The sequence below is a fragment of the Elgaria multicarinata genome, chromosome 1 (genome assembly GCF_023053635.1).
Source record: "Elgaria multicarinata webbii isolate HBS135686 ecotype San Diego chromosome 1, rElgMul1.1.pri, whole genome shotgun sequence".
In the NCBI taxonomy this organism is placed as follows: domain Eukaryota; kingdom Metazoa; phylum Chordata; class Lepidosauria; order Squamata; family Anguidae; genus Elgaria; species Elgaria multicarinata.
In genome coordinates this window covers 108,916,881-108,937,597 of record NC_086171.1, presented here as the reverse complement: position 1 = coordinate 108,937,597, position 20,717 = coordinate 108,916,881, and the positions used below count along the sequence as shown (strand labels likewise).

At 41.2% G+C, this 20,717-nt stretch overlaps 1 protein-coding gene across 1 annotated transcript in view; it reads right to left on the bottom strand.

The window, feature by feature from the left end:
- Positions 1-9,621: 9,621 nt before the first annotated feature.
- PLA2G4A (phospholipase A2 group IVA) overlaps positions 9,622-20,717 on the bottom strand; it is a 109,556-nt gene continuing 98,460 nt past the window's right edge. The window contains exons 16-18 of the mRNA XM_063117239.1: positions 15,221-15,416; positions 14,668-14,825; positions 9,622-9,872 (exon numbers count right to left, since the gene is read on the bottom strand). Of these exons, the coding sequence (XP_062973309.1) occupies positions 9,744-9,872; positions 14,668-14,825; positions 15,221-15,416 (483 nt within the window). The 3' untranslated portion in view covers positions 9,622-9,743. The remainder of the gene's footprint in view (positions 9,873-14,667; positions 14,826-15,220; positions 15,417-20,717) is intronic.

Genomic DNA, 20,717 nt, shown 5'->3' with positions numbered 1-20,717 from the left:
ATACACATTTCAGGGGCTCAGGCTACGACTCTGTACCCACTTACCAGGGGAGTGAGTGAAATGGGACTTTGTTCAGAGTGAAGAATTGTAGTATTGCTCTCCTCAGGATCTCCAGGGGGCAGCAGTAAAATGTCAGGGTTAGCTGCCATAGACGGTTTTCTGCTTGCTTCTAGCACTTTTGCTATTAGCTCTGTCTGCCCCCTTGTCTGTCAGGCAGCCAGGTGATGTTCTCTGCCAGATATTACCACGCTCTGCCTATAGCTCTCAAAGTCTGTGCTTCAAGAGATGTGGCAGTCCTACTCCAGCAACATCTAGCTGGAGGAACCACAAACACCCAGAAATATGTAGTTTCATGACATTTGTATATCCCATGTGACTACTCTGTCTAGACATTGCTTGAGCATGTAAAGGTCAGACCATGATTTTACATATTCTGGATAGAAAAACCCACACTCCTTGATCATGAAATTTTATTTTATTTTGAAATAAGATTAACAAAATAAGAGGAGGAGGAGGAGGAGGAGGAGGAGGAGGAGGAGGAGGAGGAGGAGGAAGAAGAAGAAGAAGAAGAAGAAGAAGAAGAAGAAGAAGAAGAAGAAGAAGAAGAAGAAGAAGAAGAAGAAGAAGAATCACTAAAGAAATATGGAATTCACTCAGTATAAATTTTACTCTTTAATATTTTTATAGAACATCTACAATAAAATGGTCAAGGTAGGAGCTCTATACCTAATGGATAAGATATCTGAGAGAACGCCTTCTCCCTTAGCAACCTGCCTGATCACTGAGGTTGTCGGAGGTTCCACATGGCCCCATGGCCCTATTGGAATCCACCAGGGGAAGAGCCTTTAGTGTAGTGGCTCCTACTATTTTATGGTATTTGCATTTGTGTTGTACCCCGCTTCGATCCAGAGGGAGAGGCGGGTAACAAATAAATATGATGATGATGATGATGATGATGATGATGATGATGATGATGATGATGTGGAACTCCCTGCCCCTTGAGGTCAGGCAGGTGCCAACACTAGTCTGCTTCCAGCACCTCCTGAAAACAACTCTATTTGGAGAAGCCTTCCCCAACTGACTAGCCACTATTTTTCTGGTTCCTTTGTTTTTTAATTGAACAATTTTAATTGAACTATTTTAATCTTCTTTCTTTTACTGTTTATACCTATGGTGACCACTCAGGAATGTGTTAGATAATTGAGCAGTATATAAATATTGTAAATGAAGAAATAATAAATGAAAGTGAAAATACAAAATTCTACAACATATAAAAGGGGAGTATGCAGGTGAGTGCCATTTTGTGTGTTTGAGCATATTAATCAGGAAAAAATATATACAGGCAACTGTACTTCGTTGGCATTTTATTAAAAGTTTGAAGTGCCTTAACAGGGGAAAATAAATGGAAAACATGATGTCATAATATCATTCTTCACATTAAGATTCACACTCCTGATTGACCAGGTCCACCACTCCTCATCCATCCTGCCTTGGAATTGGGACTTGTTGGACACTTGTTTATTTTTCTCTGAGGCCCAATAAGCCAGCTTTCTTTTACACGCGCACACACACACATCACTCCCCAGTTCTGCTCCCTATGGCCATGCCATTCTAAATTCCTAGTCACAAATATTTAGCCCGGTAAGGTCATGAAAACCAAGAAGGTGGGTGACGATTAAGATATAAATGTTACCATTATGTAACAGAAACAAAACAATGGAATACATTCACCAGGCTCATCCCAAACCTGTAGTCGGACTCTGATGCTGACCAGATATCATAAACCCCCTGCCACCTTGCAACTTAAATGTCAACATTCCAATTATTTTAGTAAGGCCATCTCTCTCTCCCCCTCTCTCTCCCTGTGTGTGTGTATTTGTCGTTAATATCTCAAATATGGGTATGCAGAGGGTTTATAGGAAAACAGCTTACAGATTTACATCTGTTAACATGAACATTTATCTCTAGCCAAAAATAGGTCAGTCCTTTCTCAAGGAAGCATGATTACTAGGCACACAATTAAATAATGAAATTATTTTTCTCCCTCTCCCATAAAACTAGAACCTGGGGTCATCCCATGAAGGTAATTGGTGGGAGATTCAGGACACATAAAAGGAAGTACTTCTTCACACAGCGCATAGTTAAACTATGGAATTCACTGCAACAAGAAGTGGTAATGGCCCCAATTTGGACGGTTTTAAAATGGGCTGGATAAATTCCTGGAGGCTATCAATAGCTACTAGTCCTGATGGCCAGGTGCTACCTCAGGTATCAGAGGTAGTAAGCCTTTGCACACCAGTTGCTGGGGAACATGGGTAGGAGGGTGCTGTTGCATTGTGTCCTGCTTGTGGGTCCCTGTTTCACAGCTGGTTGGCCACTGTGGGAACAGAGTGCTGGACTAAATGGACTCTTGGTCTGATCCACGCCCAGCAGGGCTCTTCTTATGTTCTTATATTCTTAAATTAGACTAATGAGTTCATATATTAGATAAGAGTTTGGGAGCTGTTATAATCCAACCGGCCTTCCATTTCAAAATGTACTAAATTCAAAGAATTTGAGAGGTCAATGTTAGCTCAGAGCTCTTTTCAATGGAGTGTCACAATGCCTTCCCTCACCACACCTCCTTTATTAAAAACAACAAAACCTATGGTCCCCTCCTCCTCCTCTTCTCTATTCATGGGTGTGCCAATCACAATCCAATGACCAGTAATCTGCAAGGGGAGAGGAATGGGAAGGTATCACAGAGGAAGCGCCACAAGTCACCCACCACATGTAATGGTTTGCCTCACAACAGCGGCAAAGTTTACAAGATGCTCTGCTCCTGCATGAAAAAATAAAAAGCAGGAAGATTAAGCCAGGAGGTATACAGAATCTGTGGTTGAATAGGAAGTAGAAACTCACAGAACAATGGTGGGATAAACTGGTCATATGGAAAAACATAAAACATAGCAACAGAAGCCAAAGAATCATGCAAATAGAGGGCTTTGGACTCCTGTTTCTCAAATCCCACCCCACCCACAGCAAACTGTATTTGAACCCTAAAGCAGTTTCAAAAGCAGTGGTATGTTCTACATAGGTGTTTACTTTTTTTAAGCTATTAGACGGAACACAGGCTGTCAGATACACATGCAACCCAATTCTATGTGTGCTAACTTTAGAATTCTACTGAGTTCATTTGGACTTACTCAGAAGCAGTGCAAGGCTCACACCACAGGGTTCAGGTCTGACCCCTGCAGTATGGGAAGGCCCCAAAATGCCCCGAGAGGTGTCGGACAGCACTATGAATAGTGGCTCCTCCTCCTCCTGCACTGCTGAAGGAAAATGCCATGGCAGCCGGTCAACACCACAGCCCTGAGACACACCATTTAAATTAGTGTTTTTCTTTACTGACTTACATTAGCAATGTACAGAACCAATCTTATGCAACCAGTCTGGTGTCCTCTGAGGTACCTCACATAGCCCCTTTCCCAGGTGGTTGCTAAAATATCCAAAAATATAATTCCCTAACTCTTCAAGTACTCAATGAATTAGTCACATATTTATGCCTGAATGACACTTACTAAAGTATGCGTAACATGATTGTGTGTTTTTTTTTAACCCCATGGCGTGAGAAAGGCCTAACATCTATCTGCTGACTCAACAGGCTAAAGATCTGGCTCTTATGCAACTTAAAAATGAGAAGATATAATGCTTGGATGATAAGAGCTTTGGGAAATGTCTACCTGTTTCCATCATGAGTAAGCAAGAAGAGAAATCACCCTTGTATTTGACAATTGAGCTGATCTACAAGCAAGTCTTACATAGCATGCTACATATTGATATGCATTGGTATGGATGGGGACTTAGTCATACTTCGAGAGTAGAGCCATTGAAATCATAGAATAGAATCATAGAAAAGCAGGGTTGGAAGGGACTTACAAGGCTATCGAGTCCAACCCCCTGCTCAATGCAGGAATCCACCCTAAAGCATCCCTGACAGATGGTTGTCCAGCTGCCTCTAGTGTGGGAGAGCCCACCACCTCCCTAGGTAACTGATTCCATTGTCGTACTGCTCTAACAGTAAGGAAGTTGTTCCTGATGTCCAGCTGGAATCTGGCTTCCTTTAACTTGAACCCATTATTCCGTGTCCTGCACTCTGGAAGGATCGAGAAGAGATCCTGGCCCTCCTCTGTGTGACAACCTTTTAAGTATTTGAAGAGTGCTCTCATGTCTCCCCTCAATCTTCTCTTCTCCAGGCTAAACATGCCCCGTTCTTTCAGTCTCTCTTCATAGGGCTTTGTTTCCAGACCCCCGATCATCCTGGTTGCCCTCCTCTGAACACGCTCCAGCTTGTTAGACATCATTGTTAGACATCATGTGGATCCTGATGTAGGTGTGTGCAACAAGGTTGGTGGAAGCGGACTTTCCTGCCCCCTCCTCCCCATGGCAGCTTCTCCCCACCCACCCCCAGAAAATGCTACACAGAGGGTCAGGGGATCATGCTGAATGATGTGCGCTCGAGAATTGTCCATTCTGTCATGTGAATACAATGTGCTAAGCCACACAAACCCTGATAGAAGAGAACAAAAACAAAAAGAGGACATTCATAACGCTATTATGTAAAGCCCTAGCATGGTCGTATCATACAGACCCCTGGGAAGGAAAGCGGTGGGGGTGGGGGGAATCACTCTGGAGAGATGAGGGAGAATGAACTGGCCAAGCTACACATTCCCGGTGCCATCTCACAGTGTGCAACCCATGGCTTCAAGGGAGCCAGCAATATATGCCTGCTTTTAAGCACCAATATTTGAAGGTAAATAATACACTGAATTTCATCATTTATTGTTTTAAGTATCCAGTAACAAGGTAATGTTGTTACAAATACTAACATGTGACAATATAGTTCAAGAAATTATTCCTAGTATCAGAAAAGGATGTATACAAAATGTCGTTCTATATAAAACAGAGAAGTCGTCCATATTCTATTTATGTACAATATAACCATATTAACCAAAAGAAAAACAAATAACGCATGGGGGGGTATACATATATGATATATATTTTTTAAAAAAGTTTGTACCAACTTCTTCCTGTTTCACTGCAAATATTTTTTAAATATATAAAGCTGTAAGATAACTCGCCTTTATTTTCCTCCCTTGGTTTTAAACATGTACTAATTTACACTAACATAAAACTGCTTAACCAACAGGATAGGGCTTTTATTAATCCCTTAGTATTAGACATAGATTTAAGGATGGCTGATGGAAATAGCTATTTTAAAAAATAAGCAACTATAATGGGTTCTTTCTTGTAAGTTTTACATATTTTAGACAATTAAAAATGGAATAATAATTCATAATGCATGCAGCAACCATTCAATAAGCAATGAATTCCTTGATGAACGAGCTGTTATAAAAAAAATTCTTTACTGTAGACAGTATCATATAAAAATGTAGATTAGTTCCTATGAAGTCAACGTGAAGACTATTCTTGCTAATTCTAGTAATGTTTTTTATTTATACAGCATCGGTTTTTGCTGAAATGACACAGGCAATTGGAAACACAGGGCCAGAGTTCAAAAGCCAAGAGGCCAGGTGCTTAAAAAAAATTCTGACCCAGTACATCCTATAAGGAAACTCACAGGATGTGGCACCTACGCACAGATATATGGCTGCTAGTAAAGTCAGAACTCACTGAGGTGTTATAAGGGGTTGTTGGAGTCCCAGCAGTATGGAGGCTTAAGGCATTTCATTTTCAGGGTCCAAGTTTAAAATTAGCAGGTAGGCATTAAGAAAGAAGACACTGAGAAACCTAGGCCTTTATGGAGGCACAACTCAGACAGGTATTTGGTTTGGAGTTATGACACCTAAACAGCTAAACAGATTAATAACTGGGGGGTTTTAGGATGTTTTTAACAATGTATATTATGTTTTAATTGAGTATTATGTATTTTATCATTTATTGTTGTTCCCTGCCTAGATCAAAATGGAGAGGTGGGCAAGAAATATTATTATTATTATTATTATTATTATTATTATTATTATTAAAATTTATATTGCAGAGCGAGGCCTCTTGTTTATCCAAAATGTAGGTCACGCCATACATCCATCTAGAAGTTCTCTAGCCAGCTTACAGGGTTTAAAACAGACAAACCGACAGCAAAACAACAAAATACAATTTATACAACACCATTATAAATTCACAAGTCACTCGAGAACAGAGGAAAAGAAACTTTGCAGCCACAAAATCAATTTAAAACTGAGAGCGGATGAATATCATTCACAGAGTTAACACAGTATAAAACTATACAATAATTTAAAAGCCCCAGGGAAATAGGAAGGTCTTGGCATGGTGCCAGAAATATATTAAAGTAGGGGCCCGGTAGGCTTCTCTGGGGAGGGCATTCTGCTACTGAAAAGGATCTTTCTCTTGCAGCCACCTGCCGTGCTGCACTCCTGAAAGGTGGCTGCAAATGTAACAATCCTTTTATTGTTGGCACAGCAATCCTACCTCCCCTACCGCCCCGGACAGGGCACAGGTGTGCTCTACCAGTGGAAGAGCAGTGCCTGCCCTGGAGCTCCCAGTAACAGCCATAAAGGCTCCATGGGCGTAAACGTACCACCACATGCCTGTGTTGGGTGCTGAAATAAAAAGTTCTGGGTGCAAAGCAGAGGTACGATGGATGTGGCCTTGGATCCATTGGATCTAAAGCTCTTTTGTTTGCTAGAGAGGGCCCAGGATCACCCTCCTACACCATCCTGGAGCTGGCTGGGGAACATGGAATGGAAAAAGGTACGTCCCCCTTTCCACCCACCCAACTCACACAAGTCGGCGGGGCTTTGGAAGTGGTGGATGAGCCTGGAGAAGATTAAGGAGAGACAGGACAATCTGAAAAGTTGTTACACAGAAGAGTGGAGTTGTTCTCTATTGCCACAGAAGGCAGGACTAGAACCAATGGGTGAAAATTGCATGGAAACATATTTCAGCTAAACATTCGCTGTTTGGCAGTGAAACAGACTGCCCCAGGAGGTGGTGGGGTCTTCTGTACCTTCACTGTAGATATTTAAGCAGAGGCTGGGCAGTCATCTGTCAAGGATGCTATCACTGCACTGCAGAACCTCCACAGTGCTGGGGGTTGGACTAGTCCCTTCCAATTCTATGATTCTGTTTTATACTGTTGTTTTTATTTTTTTGATGGTTTAAAATTTTGTATACTTTTTAATGTTCACTGTTTTTAACTTTTGTAAACCGCCCAGAGAGCTTCAGCTATGGGGCGGTATATAAATTTAATAAATAAATAATAAATAAATTCTATGAAATTGGGTGTTAAAAATCATAACACGCTGAAACTAATGGAAGGACATTTCAACCACCCAGGATATTGTGCTGCAGACTTTAACGTTGCTTTTCTCCAACAACAACAACAAAGTTCCCAAGGGAAATTCCAATGTGAAGCCATGGAATTGGAATTCATTTGCAAAATTGATATGGTGGAATTTGCACTCAACAAATCATGGGAATGGCCTCATTAGAGAATGCAATTGTTCCCTCTTTATTTGCACTATTGACTATATCTATTCATCAGTGGGTGCCAGTCATGACTGAGGTCAGACTCACCATGTCGGGATCACACATTAATTTTACTGGATTCTGAATTGATATGTGTTGTGTCACTGGACTTTGAAATGCCATTAACTGAAATACTAGTTAAATAAATAAGACTATGGCTGAATTCAGATGATCCATTAAGTAGCCTGAATATGGTTACAAGGTCAACCCATGGGCAAGATTTTTTTTCTTTTTGACCAACTTCTGAATTTATTAAATAATTTAATTTTCTCTTCTGACCATCAAGCTTTCATATACCATCAAGTGGGGAAAAACCTCTAAACTGCAAATCCATTCTCATTTTTCAGAAACAAGATGTTGTGCTAGTGATGAGCAATTTCAGCATACATTTTTGCACAGCATATAAGAAGATAACTAGAAAGAAATCTCTTTCAAAAGCGTAATGAAATCCTTCCTGCATGGAGCTATGGGAGTGCAGGGGGAGGGGGGAATTCAGCTGGACATTTTTGCACATGGCTCCTCAAGAGCGTTCTGGTGAAGACAACTTGTGACCAACCACAGAAACAACCAACTCTCCATATCCAATGCAACTGCAATCAGAGTTGATTTCCTCTTTCAATCTATGTTGAAAATATGACACTTTAAGTAGCCCTTAGTCTCACTTTTCAAAGGCAGTAGTATTTTTGTTCTGATAGAAAATGCAAGGTTTGTAAGAAAGCTTGGTGAGAAAGAATGAGAATTTGTTTCACTACAGTACAACCTTGTTGGAGCCCAATTCATATGTACCTGCAGTAGCCCTAGTTGCCACTGAAAACTGCTTCGGCAAGGTAAAGGGCTCCATGTTGCTGCCAGAATGCAAATTACATTGCTCCTTCCCAATACTGGCATCACGTCTCTTTACAACAGGGGTGGGCAACTTCGGAGAAAGGGGGGGGCATTTTCATACATACCCCGGACTCCCCTGTGGGTTGCACTCCTGCTGCCACTGCACAACTGAATTCAGTAGTGGCATAAAAATCAACAATCTGCTTTAGAACAATCCAGGCAACAGCTGTCCAAATGACGCACAGGGGGCCCTGGAGTAAACCGGTGATAACCACCTACTTTCCCCAGGATAAAATGGACTACTTTTATCCCGGTTTTTCCCATAGTCCTGGAACAACCCCGAGGACTGCGGGCAGTGCGGCGTGGGCTCCCAGGTCCCCCCTCCTCCCTGCGAGTAGCAGGGCTCATTAAATGGGCACTGAGTTGCACAGAATGACTCCATGGCCATCGGTGGTGGGGAAAACAATTTCGCCATCTCCAGGATGGCTGCCAGCGCTTTTCGACACAGTTTTAAGGTTGTTGTGTTTTTTTACTTACTTTTACTTACTTTTTGGGAGGATTGGGGCCATGCAATTGCACGAGTGGCTCCTTCTTCCAAGCCCCTTCCCCCCAAAAAACCCCACCCATGCCAGAATGTCCCTCTTGGCTTTCAGGACATCACACTGGTGTTTGGACGCTGGGGGAGGTTCCCGGAAGCCGGAAATCCTGAGATCTTCCCCACACCTGTCCCAGAAGGCTCATAGGTGTAGTCTGGAATCAGCCCAATATGTCCAGTAAGATAAAAATTCAGTGATAAAAATAAACATTTTAAAAAACAAGCTGGTTATGTTCCAAATCTTAGTAACATTAGAGTGAATCAAGGGTTTGGCTATAGCATTCCAACATGAATCCACCATCAGACAATGGCACTGATATATTTTAGCATTGACTGGAAACAGTACATTTGTGTAGCGACATAAATTACCTTGACAGATGTTTGGTAATGGTTTTATCATGACCATCAGACAATTCAACATTCTTTACATTATATATAACACAGGTGGATGAGGATTGTTCAAAACAAATGGTGTGAAAGATGGGGCTGTTGAAATAAACTGTTTATGAAAAATGGAGATTTGAAAACATTGTATTTTTGGATTGCTTTAACCAGAGAATAGTTATGTAGCTTTTTTTTTAAAAAAAAAAAAGAGAGAGAGAGAGAGAGAGAGAGAGAGAGAGAGAGAGAGAGAGAGAGAATAACTGATGTAATTGTCCTCTTTTGTTTTGTCATATTTCATTCCCAAACAGCAATTCCCTTGGAATAAAGACTTTTGACCAATCCATTTATGCTCTGTTCTGAGGAATGAGGCTTGCAATGCAATGTGTTGTGCCTACGTATGGTTATTGCTTTGAGGCTTATTGAAGTATCTCCTTGCTTCAACACTGCTGAGGGAAACAGAGCAACGTGAAGGATTCTGTCTTCTGTATTCAATACTATCTGCTATGGCTTCCTTGATTATCTGCAAAAGCAGAAGCAAAAAAGCATCAAATTCAATACAGTTGTTCTCACTTCCTGTAGGCACCACGTTTTAAGTGGACGTGAAGTGGTTGTTTATGAAGAGCATTTTTCTAAGTTTGTAAACACATTAGAGAAAAAACTACTTTGACCAAAGGTCATCAGATGCAGATGCCATCCATTGCCACATTTTTGCCCGATTTTTCTTCACAAGACCACCAAGAAAATCAGGCAGACAACATGAAGTGTCAACCTTTCTTGAAATGACATTGGAATAATCACACTTCATATACAATTATACCCATAGAAACAATGTAAATGTAATTTGTGTAAAGGCATCTTATCCAAATACGAATAACCAGTTCTATGGCAGGGATGGCCTGCCTTCCCCAACCTGGTCCCCAACATGGTGCCCTCCAGATGTTTTGGACTATAATTTCCAGCTTTCCTGACCATTGGCTATGCTGGCTGGAGCTGATGGGAATTGAACTCCAAAACCTCTGGAGGGCACCAGGTTGGGGGAAGCTGCCCTCTACAGTATAGTACGCTGTACAGCACCATGTATATTGATGGTGCTATATAAATAAATAATAATAATAATAATACAGTGATCTGGAGGTCAGAAGTGTATTTAGATGACCACCCCTCAATTAAGGCTCTGAAATAAAGTTAACATCATCTAGCAGAAGTGCTTCCCCATTATGGAGCAGATGTGTGCAGGCATAGCATTAGAGAGAGAGAGATACAGCTGTTCCTGGTTTTCGGTTTTTTTGTTATTTCTATTGCTGCTGTATGAGTCAATTTGTTGGCTGCTCTGAACATTTGAGGAAAAGTGGAGTAAACTTTTAAAAACCCACAGATAAAAAGTTGAAGTGTATCCCCAGCCAGCCAAGGGCAGAGGGCCTTATAAGTGTGTGTAAGGGGGGGGCAGGTTTTAGGAAAGGAGGAGGGGGAAAGGCCCCCACCTCCTTTCATTCTCACCCTCCTGAAATATTCCAGTACTGTGCTATAATGCACATGTGGGCTCAGGCTCTGGGCTGGCTGCCAGCTGCAAACCTTCACATTTTATTGCTTTATTATTGGAGATTCTAGACAGTGGGAAAAGGGGGGAATCCTTTTTCTTGTCCTCCCTCCTAAATTTCCCTACATATTTATAGGGAGGAGAGGTTTCTAGCTCCACAATGCACATCTGCCTAACCCCAATTCCCTTTCCAGGATACAGTGGCTTGGATCCTAAGGTTAGTTAACATAAGGAAGTTCATGGCAGGCATAATTCCTGTCCCCTCCTATCCGCAGCAGACATTTATCTCCTGAAAAGCTTCTATGGAGGGTTGCCTCCCCACCAACCCACCCAATAAGGTGGGATTGGGGGGGCAGGCTGCTGGAGAAGGGGGATTGCCCAAATCAGGTTTGGATCCTAAGATAAGTTAAATTTCAGTTCATAGAAAGGTCACTTCCCCTCCACTCCCCCAGCACCCCATTCCATATTGTTCAGGAGCTCCATCCCACCTCAACCTTCTAGAGATATTTGGGGGGGGGGGGGCAGATGGCCACAGGGGGAAATGAATGGGAAACTTTCCTTTCGTAAAACAAGAGTATACCCCGCCCTCTTTCTGTCAACTGACAACATGAATGATCTGTGCTCAGCTGCCCTAAATGAATTCCTGGAAAGCACTGAGCACAGATCCTGATTGGTCTCCCTGGAGTTCATGTTTTCATTTTCCCCAGGTGGCTCTGGTTTCACCCAACGTAAGTGGACAGATGTCTGTAGCCCAATTCGTATGATGTAGTCCAAACAGAACAGCAAAGCGCTAATGAGACTGAAGAGATGTTAGATGAGAAGTTTACAGTCTGCTCAGATGCTAAGAACTTCTAAATATATATATATATATATATATATATATATATATATATATATATTGCATGGTATAATTTCTAAAAGAAACTAAACTTTATCAGAAGAAGTGGGTGGGGAGGAGCTCTATCAAGGAATTCCTTTTGAGGACTGGATATTTTTCTTTTAAGGAAGGATATGGGAAATTCCATTGGGCAAACTAAAAGTTTCCTTTAAAAAGGCCATGCTCATGGAGCTAGAATTCTCCATCAACTAGGATGAACCCAGCTGCATTATGGTGATTGTGTATGATGGTAAAGTGCGCTCGGTGGCATAGACACCGGATATTAACATTTCTTATGAAAATATTATCCATTCATATTTGGGATGCATCCCTTGCTATTTTTGTGCAACATAATTTGTTACTTATTTGTTTTTGTTTAACTTTGTATGCACCGGAAATTAATTCCAAGTGGGGAATGAACTTTATTTATTTATTTAGCCAGTAGATGGCGTCTTTTGACCACATTCCATCTATTAGGGCAGCTGGGGTCAATGGGTGGGTAATACTTTGTTTAATGAAATTGCTAGCGAAAACAAACATCTGAGTTCCAACTTTAATCTTTTGCACGTTAAAGTTCATAACTGTAGTGTTGCTCAAGATGTTTATGCACTGAGTCTGGTGCTTTTGACGTAATATTACAACTATAAGTTAATATGCCCTATGCAAGCATTCAGCATGGTCACATGAGAGCTAAATGTGGCAACATGATAGGAGTATGAGCACACAAGCCTTGACTCCAATGTTCCCAACCCCACCTGCTCAGTCCCAGACCTTTGTGGGTTGGGGAAGGTCTGAAGGGGGATCCCACTCGCATTTGTTTGAATGTGGGTAGAAGCCTCCATGTGATCAAGAACCCTGCTTTATCAGGGCTCCCAATTTCATGGAGACTTCGACTCATATTCAAGTGAACATGAGTGGAACTCTGCTTCAGGCCTCCTTGCCCAACACAAAAAGGTCAAGGACATTGGGGCAGGGCTTGTGTGTGTGCTCACATCCCCTCATCACCTTAATGCTTCTGTGAGCAGGCTGAACACCTGCAGGGCGATACTATATCGGTGATAAATAGCTTTTCGTTCTTCTCTTAACTGAAAGACATCCATACTTACTCCTTTTTCTCCTCAACAAACTAATTCCTCTATTCAAGAGAGGTAACCCACCATCTCCCCCCCCCCCCCGCCCCTTTCTTCCCTAACAACATCAGTAAAGCAAAGTATAAAGTGAAGCACTTGAGGTCAGCCTGACTTGAATTTCTGAAAGTTCTGTCATAAGCCTAAGCTTTCGCAATATGTTTCTATCTCATCTCCTAGGCTCAACGTATTAGCTTCCTGGGATGGAAATGCAATTATAGAACAATCATGGTGAAGTAATGAGGCGGCAGTAGGAGGAGAGAGCAAGGGACCGGGTGAAAGGAAGGAGAGGATGAAAATCTAAGTCTATTTAAAAGGATCTTATCAGACTAAAAAAGTACAACACACCCAAATACAAAATGAAAATAACTCTCTAAGCATGTTCAACATACAGCCTGTAGAACAGGAAGGTTATAACTAACACAAACATGCCAGCACCTGAGGTCCAGCTACTGAGTTTGGTTTGCCTCTCCCCTGATCCAGTATTTATTTGGGGAGCTGTTCTGCAAGAGGCTGGAAGTAGGGGACAAAAACCAATAGAACAAAATAACAAGAGATGCATCCCAAGTATTAATGGATGATGATGATGATGATGATGATGATGATGATGATGATGATGATAAACCTGAGCCCTGCTACTGAGTGTACTGTGTTCATGTGTAGATAGATCATGCCCTGTGTACGTGAATCGTAGCGCAATGTCCTTCCTATTGTTTCTGTTCCCTCATTCTGTTAAATGGGAGGCATTCACATCTTGGATGGTGGAAGCAGTGTAAAAGAATTAAGAATCAACCAATACAGAACTCATTGGGTAGAATCCAACATAAATCCTACCTAGAGTGGACCCATTAAAATAACTAACTTAAGTCTCATTCATGTCAATAGGTCTACTCTAAGTTGGACTTATATTGGATTTTATTCTTTTTGGCAGCATCTGAAAGGAACTCCCACTTATTTAAGAACAGAAATGACCTCTCCTTGACCGTCCCAACCAGGTAAAGAAATAACCAGGCTATAGTTTGCCTCTCCATGTGTGCTATACTTCATCCACACTTTCCAAGTGTCATATTGCTTTGCATGTAGCTAGCTTTCACTTTCAATTAAAGCCAGCAGGACCTGTTTCCATTCAGGGCATTGTACTTTCAGAGTTCTGTCTCAATTTGTTCTCCTGTGGAGAAAAACTCCCAAATCAGTTCTGTTTGTTTGTTTGAGAAAAGTATATAAGCCAGTGCCAAGAGAAGCATCTAGAACAATATATAAATGGGGACCTGTAACAACATGTGTAGTTGTTTTTGGTTTTTTTTAATATTCACTCCACTCTCAGAGAGAAACTTTTTTCCTTCCTGCTTCCAACCCTCACCTCTGCGGTATAGCACAATTACTATACAGGATTAATTAGAATTAGAGCAAGTTCATTTCCCTTCTGCTGAACAGGCCACCCAACACAGAGGGCTTGTTGTGTCTGCACCCTATTCTCCAGCTGCCAAAACTCCACAGCAGCATCAAAACAAAATGCATGCACCTTCCTCACATTCCTAATTTTGATCCTCTTTCTTTTTGAAAACAGCAATATTTTTCATTTATATCGAGGACGTCGTACTTCAATGCAGAAATCATCTCTGCTTTTCAAGGTGGCCCAATTTTGCTGCCATACTGGAAATGATCCTTAGTCTTCACAAACAAAGCTGGACATTTTCTTTTCTGCCACTCTCTAACAACACAAAGCATCTAAAGCCCCTTTTGAATCAAAGCAAGTGGTACATTGAATACATACATCTAAGTTGTTCAGGGTATTAAACTCCGTCAGATCATGCAGTCTCTTGAAAGCATCATTTGAATACTGGAAGTTGAAGGTGGAGAATGGTGTGTCGGGATCATCGAAAATATCAAAGTCAGCAAAATCTTTCTCTTCCTGAGTTTCCCTTGGAATGCCTAGGAGGAGACCACAAAGAGGTGGGGTTTTTAAAGAGCAAACTGTTCAGTAGATGGACACAAAGTACTAACGGTTTAATGTCCACTCCGTAGTAGTAAATTAGTAAATCTTTATTTGAAATTCAATGTTCATTAAAGAGGCATTTCTGTTCAATTACTTTCAAATAAAGCAGCAGCTAGAAAAGAGCTGCCCCATTTCCCTGCTCCCATGCGAAGGAAGACATATGTCCAGTAGGACAAAAGAACTTGCACTGGTATAGAGCAGTGAACAAAAACCACGCATGCAGTTAAGAGAAAACACATGCAAAACAGTTTGGCTGTGTTATAAGTAATTGGTCTTTAGACAACACAGGGTTGTATTTTTTTCCCCTCTTGTGATTTTTATCATTACTGACCTGGTGCTTTGTAGTCTCTGAAGTTGATATTGGCTAAAACAAAGTGGATAATTGTTGGACAATCAATGTCAGAAGCAGGATTCTTGGGTTTGAAGATGTAACACTCCTTTAAGCCCTCACGATCAAACACGTTTGGGTCTATTTTAGGGAAAGGAAGTTTGTTCATTTTGGCCCATTTTTCTGCAAGTAAAATTTCCTAGGAGGAAAACACACACAATGTTTTCTATTTTTCCAATAATCTGACATTACGAAAAGGGAAGTTCAGGACAAAGAAACAGAAATTACATTAGAAATAAGTATCTTGGTTACGCATATGGGAGACAAAAACAGGTGGCAATAATCTGTAAATATGCTTGTTGCAAGATAATGGGCCCAGTTCACACGCTTACCTGGCAAGATCACACGTAAACATCCATGTGCATGGGGCCTCTGTGTGAAGTGCCTGCATCACAGTTTGTATTATGTCCTTGGTGGAGGGGGGGGGGAATACACCATCCCCGTTTGTCCACCAGGAAAGAGGCTTCTTGGGTAAGCATGTGAACCAGCCCATAGTGCTGAAGAAGGAACAGCCAGTGACAAATAGCTCATGAAGATCCAGGGTACCTAGAAAAGGCACAGAGGAGCAAAAGGCTTTTCAGAATCTAACAGAGATCCCCCTCCTCTGTTTTTGTGATTTAAGGGGGTGGGATGATTATTATAAAAAGGATTTAAAATGGTTACATTCTGAGAGTGAGCCCCCATTAGCTAAGATCACCCATGTGTCAAGTACACAAAGCATTGCTTTCACTCTAATGGGCCGTCAGTTTTCCTTTAATGACATAATCAACAAACAGAGAAACGTTTGCTGCAGATACAACAGGCAAAAAGAACGCAAGGAAGTCTTTTGACTGTTTCCTTTGGACTTTTTGGTAGTTCATGTTATTCTGTTATATCAGCTACTGAAGAAGGATCAGCAGATCCAAAACGTCGAGCTTTTATTCAAAAAGTCTTGTGGCAACAATACATTTTTAAACATTTGAGACATCTGTACAAAGAGATTAAAACTTTGATCCTTTTTAACACTAGAGACTATTGCCATGACACAGGCTCTGAACACCAGGCCTGGCTGTGGCTACTCCCTGATCAAGCCAAGCACCACCACTTGATACGCCTGAGGCAAGGGATAAAAACCACCTTCCTCCAAACTATGTGGAGAAAGGGGTTTAAATGGAGAAGAATTTCAATACTAAAATAATGTGCTGTGAATTATATGTGCTGAGGAGAATTATTGACAGAGTGGGTGTTAAATGAATAAACTTCAGATGTTAAATGCCAAACAGACATGTGTGATTTTTGTGGTAGTTAAAACAAAATAATTGAAATTTATTTTTAAAAGTTCACAAGCTTTGTTTCAAAATAAAACTTTTAAAAAACTTTTTGAAGCCTTTCATCCAATCCTTCCACCCATTCACATACACGCTTTCCTTTCTCTCACACAATCACTCTTGAGCTTTCTTTATTGTCAGTATTGTTTAATATACATCAACTATCTGCACACCACACTCCAAAGACACCACTCTCTACTCTGAACCTCAAATTCTCCAGACCCAAGCACTCTAAACCCCAAGAGCTAACACACAGAGAGCTCTAAGAGTACCCAAAAGTCTCAAACAATCCCCTCCGTCCTTCCCTTATATATCACTCCTCCCCCTGCCCAGACATTCTAACTCCGACCACTCAGGCCAACATTCTAAAAACCACAGACTTACATTTGGGAACTCCAGACATACATTTGGGAACTGACTTGTGGGGTGTAACGCCACAACTATCTCTTCCTTTTTTTGGTTTCAGGTAGTGTTTTCCCCCATCATTTTGACGTGAAGGCCCTTTAAGCCATCACATTAATATGTGACCCCATTATATTAAATGTGATGGCTTCGCCATACTTAAAGATTGCCTGGGATTACTCAAGGTGGAATTAAAGAGAAACAGTGGGCCATGAAAGGTAGGATGAAGGGCCCAAAAATAATTACTTATGAGGCTAAAATCAAACCTGGGAGAGGGAGAGGTGTGGTTTAGCACTAAGTGGAGTGAGGAAGCAACAACAGGACATCCAATATGCCAACTAAGAACAAATTTCCCAATGCAAGATGACATGACATAATAACATTGCCAAGGGAATGCTCGACTCTCGTCCAGTATGGACAGCCTGGCCCAGGATAACAAGCCATCACAACCTGTTCATAACATACTTAACATTAACTAGAAGTGGCACAGGAGATCTGGGGATTTCCTACATGTTTTAATGTGTTAATAGCAGCTCTGGAGGGGTGATATAGAGCAGGACCATAGCAGCAAGGGAGAAGGATTAACCTAGGGTGACCATATGAAAAGGAGGACTGGGCTCCTGTATCTTTAACAGTTGCATAGAAAAGAAAATTTCAGCAGGTGTCATTTGTAGGCATGCAGCACCTGGTGAAATTCCTTCTTCATCACAACAGTTAAAGCTGAAGGAGCCCTGCTATATTATATTATCACTATATTATAGCTCCTGCAGCTTTAACTGTTGTGATGAAGACAGAATTTCACCAGGTTCTCCATATATACAAATGACACCTCCTGAAATTCCCTTTTCTATGCAACTGTTAAAGATACAGGAGCCCTGTCCTCCTTTTCATATGGTCACCCTAATTAACCCTTTCCACTCCATAGTTTGCCCAATTAAAATACCCCCTCCCCCAAAGTTGTAACCTGCCCTATTGCCCAAAACATTCATGTTACTTGTATGCTTTGCCTCGTTGCGGCCAACAGCCACTAGGGATGGATTTAATTGGAAAAATGGCATGGGGCCTGCCACAATCCCAAGCCAAATCAGAGCCAACTTGCAGCTGCTATTGACACGTTAAGCAACCATGGGGGATCATATTCACAAATCTCCTACCGTATTTCTTCGATTCTAAGACGCCATCAATTGTAAGTCGCACACTAATTTCAGTACCACCAACAGGAAAAAAAGCTTTGATTCGAAGAAATAATAAACGCACTCGCGATTCTAAGACGCACCCCGGGTTTAGAGACGTTTATATGAGGAAAAAAGTGTGTCTTAGAATCGAAGAAATACGGTATATCACAATTATTTTGTCCCCCAATGTATGCTGTCTGCAGGCCTTTTCTCACAGTGGAAGGAAACTTCACCACTTCCAACTCCTTGAATGTAAGCATATTTTCTTGGGACGTCAGTAAATCTATTTTGACTTTTTAGAGGCAGACCTGGGCTGTGGACATGAGAAGAGTTATAGTAGATGCTAACTCCAAACAATACACATCGGTAGTAATTTCTTGCTATAGAAAAGCTGGACTAGAAAGCAAAATAATTGAAGCCTAGTAAACAAAATAATTTAAAAGTGCTTACCCAATAGCATGTCACACGAGAAGGTAAGGCTATCATTAAGAGGAAATTATCTAAATAAAATTGTTACAACAGAAGCTTTGCTAGTCTGATGTGTACAACATCAAAAGACAAAGATTAGAGATAATGATGAATGAATAGAGCTATTATCTTCGCCTGAACATTTTTGGTGCCTCTGGAAAAAGCTGTTTTTGTCAATTCAAACTGAAGACAATCCTAGGGAAGTATGTGTGCTCTGTGTGTGTGTGTGTGTGTGTGTTCTGTGACAAAGTATGGCTCATAATCAATATGTAAGCAAGGGGTCCCTGTCTTAATGCAGTTTGAGTGACACTCAAATTGAACACAGTCATTCAGGTGGTAACCAATCCCAGCAGGCATTGAAGGCTTGCACATAAACATATGGGCTTATATATGGGCATATATTCTTCACAATCGTGTCACCCAAATGCAGCTTTTCAATTCGCCACCAATGCTAAGGCTGTGTGTCACAGTAATCTTCTTCTTGGGGCATAACTAAGCATTCATGATGAACATGCCAATGCCACCGAAAATAGCAGTTTTGTGTTGTCTTCCCCTCCATAGAATGTAAGGAAACATATATTGTGTGTTTCCCTGTTCCTATCAACAACACTCAAAGATGTGGAGCAGGAATGCTGTCATGCCAATGTCATGATGTTTAATCAATAGGAACACATATAATATTCAAGGCTTTTGATATGTAGAACGGAAGTAGAACTATATGTTACAATAAAGATAGAGCTACCACTGAACATAGCAGCCTCATTTCAAGTGGCCTCCTCCCACATCCCCTTTAGTAGAACACTTTGATTTTCCCCCGTCTTGCACACTTGAATAGATACTGTTAGAAATATGATTTGTTTTATCATCACAGAATGCACGTTTTTAGGACTTGATATTTTACATTGTGGAATTCCACAATGCTAGCTCTTTAATATTAGCCCATTAGTAGCTCTTTTGAAAAACCATCACAGAGCTTGGCTTAGCTGCAGCTGTTGAAGTTCTCAAAAGCAACTGAGGTTCAGTGACTGAAAAAGGCTGGCTTTTTACACAACAATTCCCCAGCATCATGGAAGTAGAGAAACTCCCTGCATCATGGAAGTAGTTGCTCTGTAGTGCCGCAAATTACGTAGGCACTTATGGCTTGCTTCCCAGCTATTTACATTCTTTCCATGTTCACCAAGAGCCATGGCATTAGTCTTAAGAGGCTGCTGTGTCATCTCTGCGTCAAGCACTAACATCATCATATAAAGTTGTGCCTTCCTGGTGCTGTTTCTGGTGGCGTTAGGAAGCTAGACTACTGCACGGTAAATTCAGTGAGTAGTCACATCTCCATTGCCACAAATAACCTAACTGTGTAAGCAATACACCCCCACTTTTCTTTCTGCCTCTGTCCCTTCTGCACAAAATCAGATATGTATGGAGTGCAAGAAAACATCCTATGATGAATGACTTGACAAGAGTCCAGCAATATGGGGGAAGAAGAAACAAAGCATGCAGTAATAATCCGTGTGTTCCCAACTTACAAATTGGGATGTTCCCAACTTACAAATAATGATTTGGACATTGGGAGCAGCACATGGGTTTGCAGATATCATCCACACTTTCCTCTATCACACTCAAATTCCTCCTTCCCTTCCATTTTCAGAGATAACCATGATACAGGATTCTGTCTACACTCACACGAACCATGGGCAGCTCAAAACAGTTCACAACCTCCTTTCTAATCACAGCTGCAAAGTCAGGTTTGAGCTAACCACAGTTGGCATGACAACTGGTGTGGGCATAACGTTCTTTTGTTTATTTATTTAAAAGATTTCTTGGCTGCCTTTCAGGGCAGAAGCCAACCCAAAAGGCGGTTTACAGCAATAAAAATGCGTAAACAATGCTCCACCAAATAAATATGAAAGTGGAAGAAAAGGAAGGAGGGAAAGGAGGTTTCCTAATCTCCTAACCATAAGTAGGAAATCAGGAGTATCACGTTTGCACTGGGCTCATATTTTATTTTCATTATAATTCCTTCGCACCACTTTAAAAGAGCACTAAAAATACAGGCAAACCATAACAGACAGCAAGAGTCCTTTCTCTTGC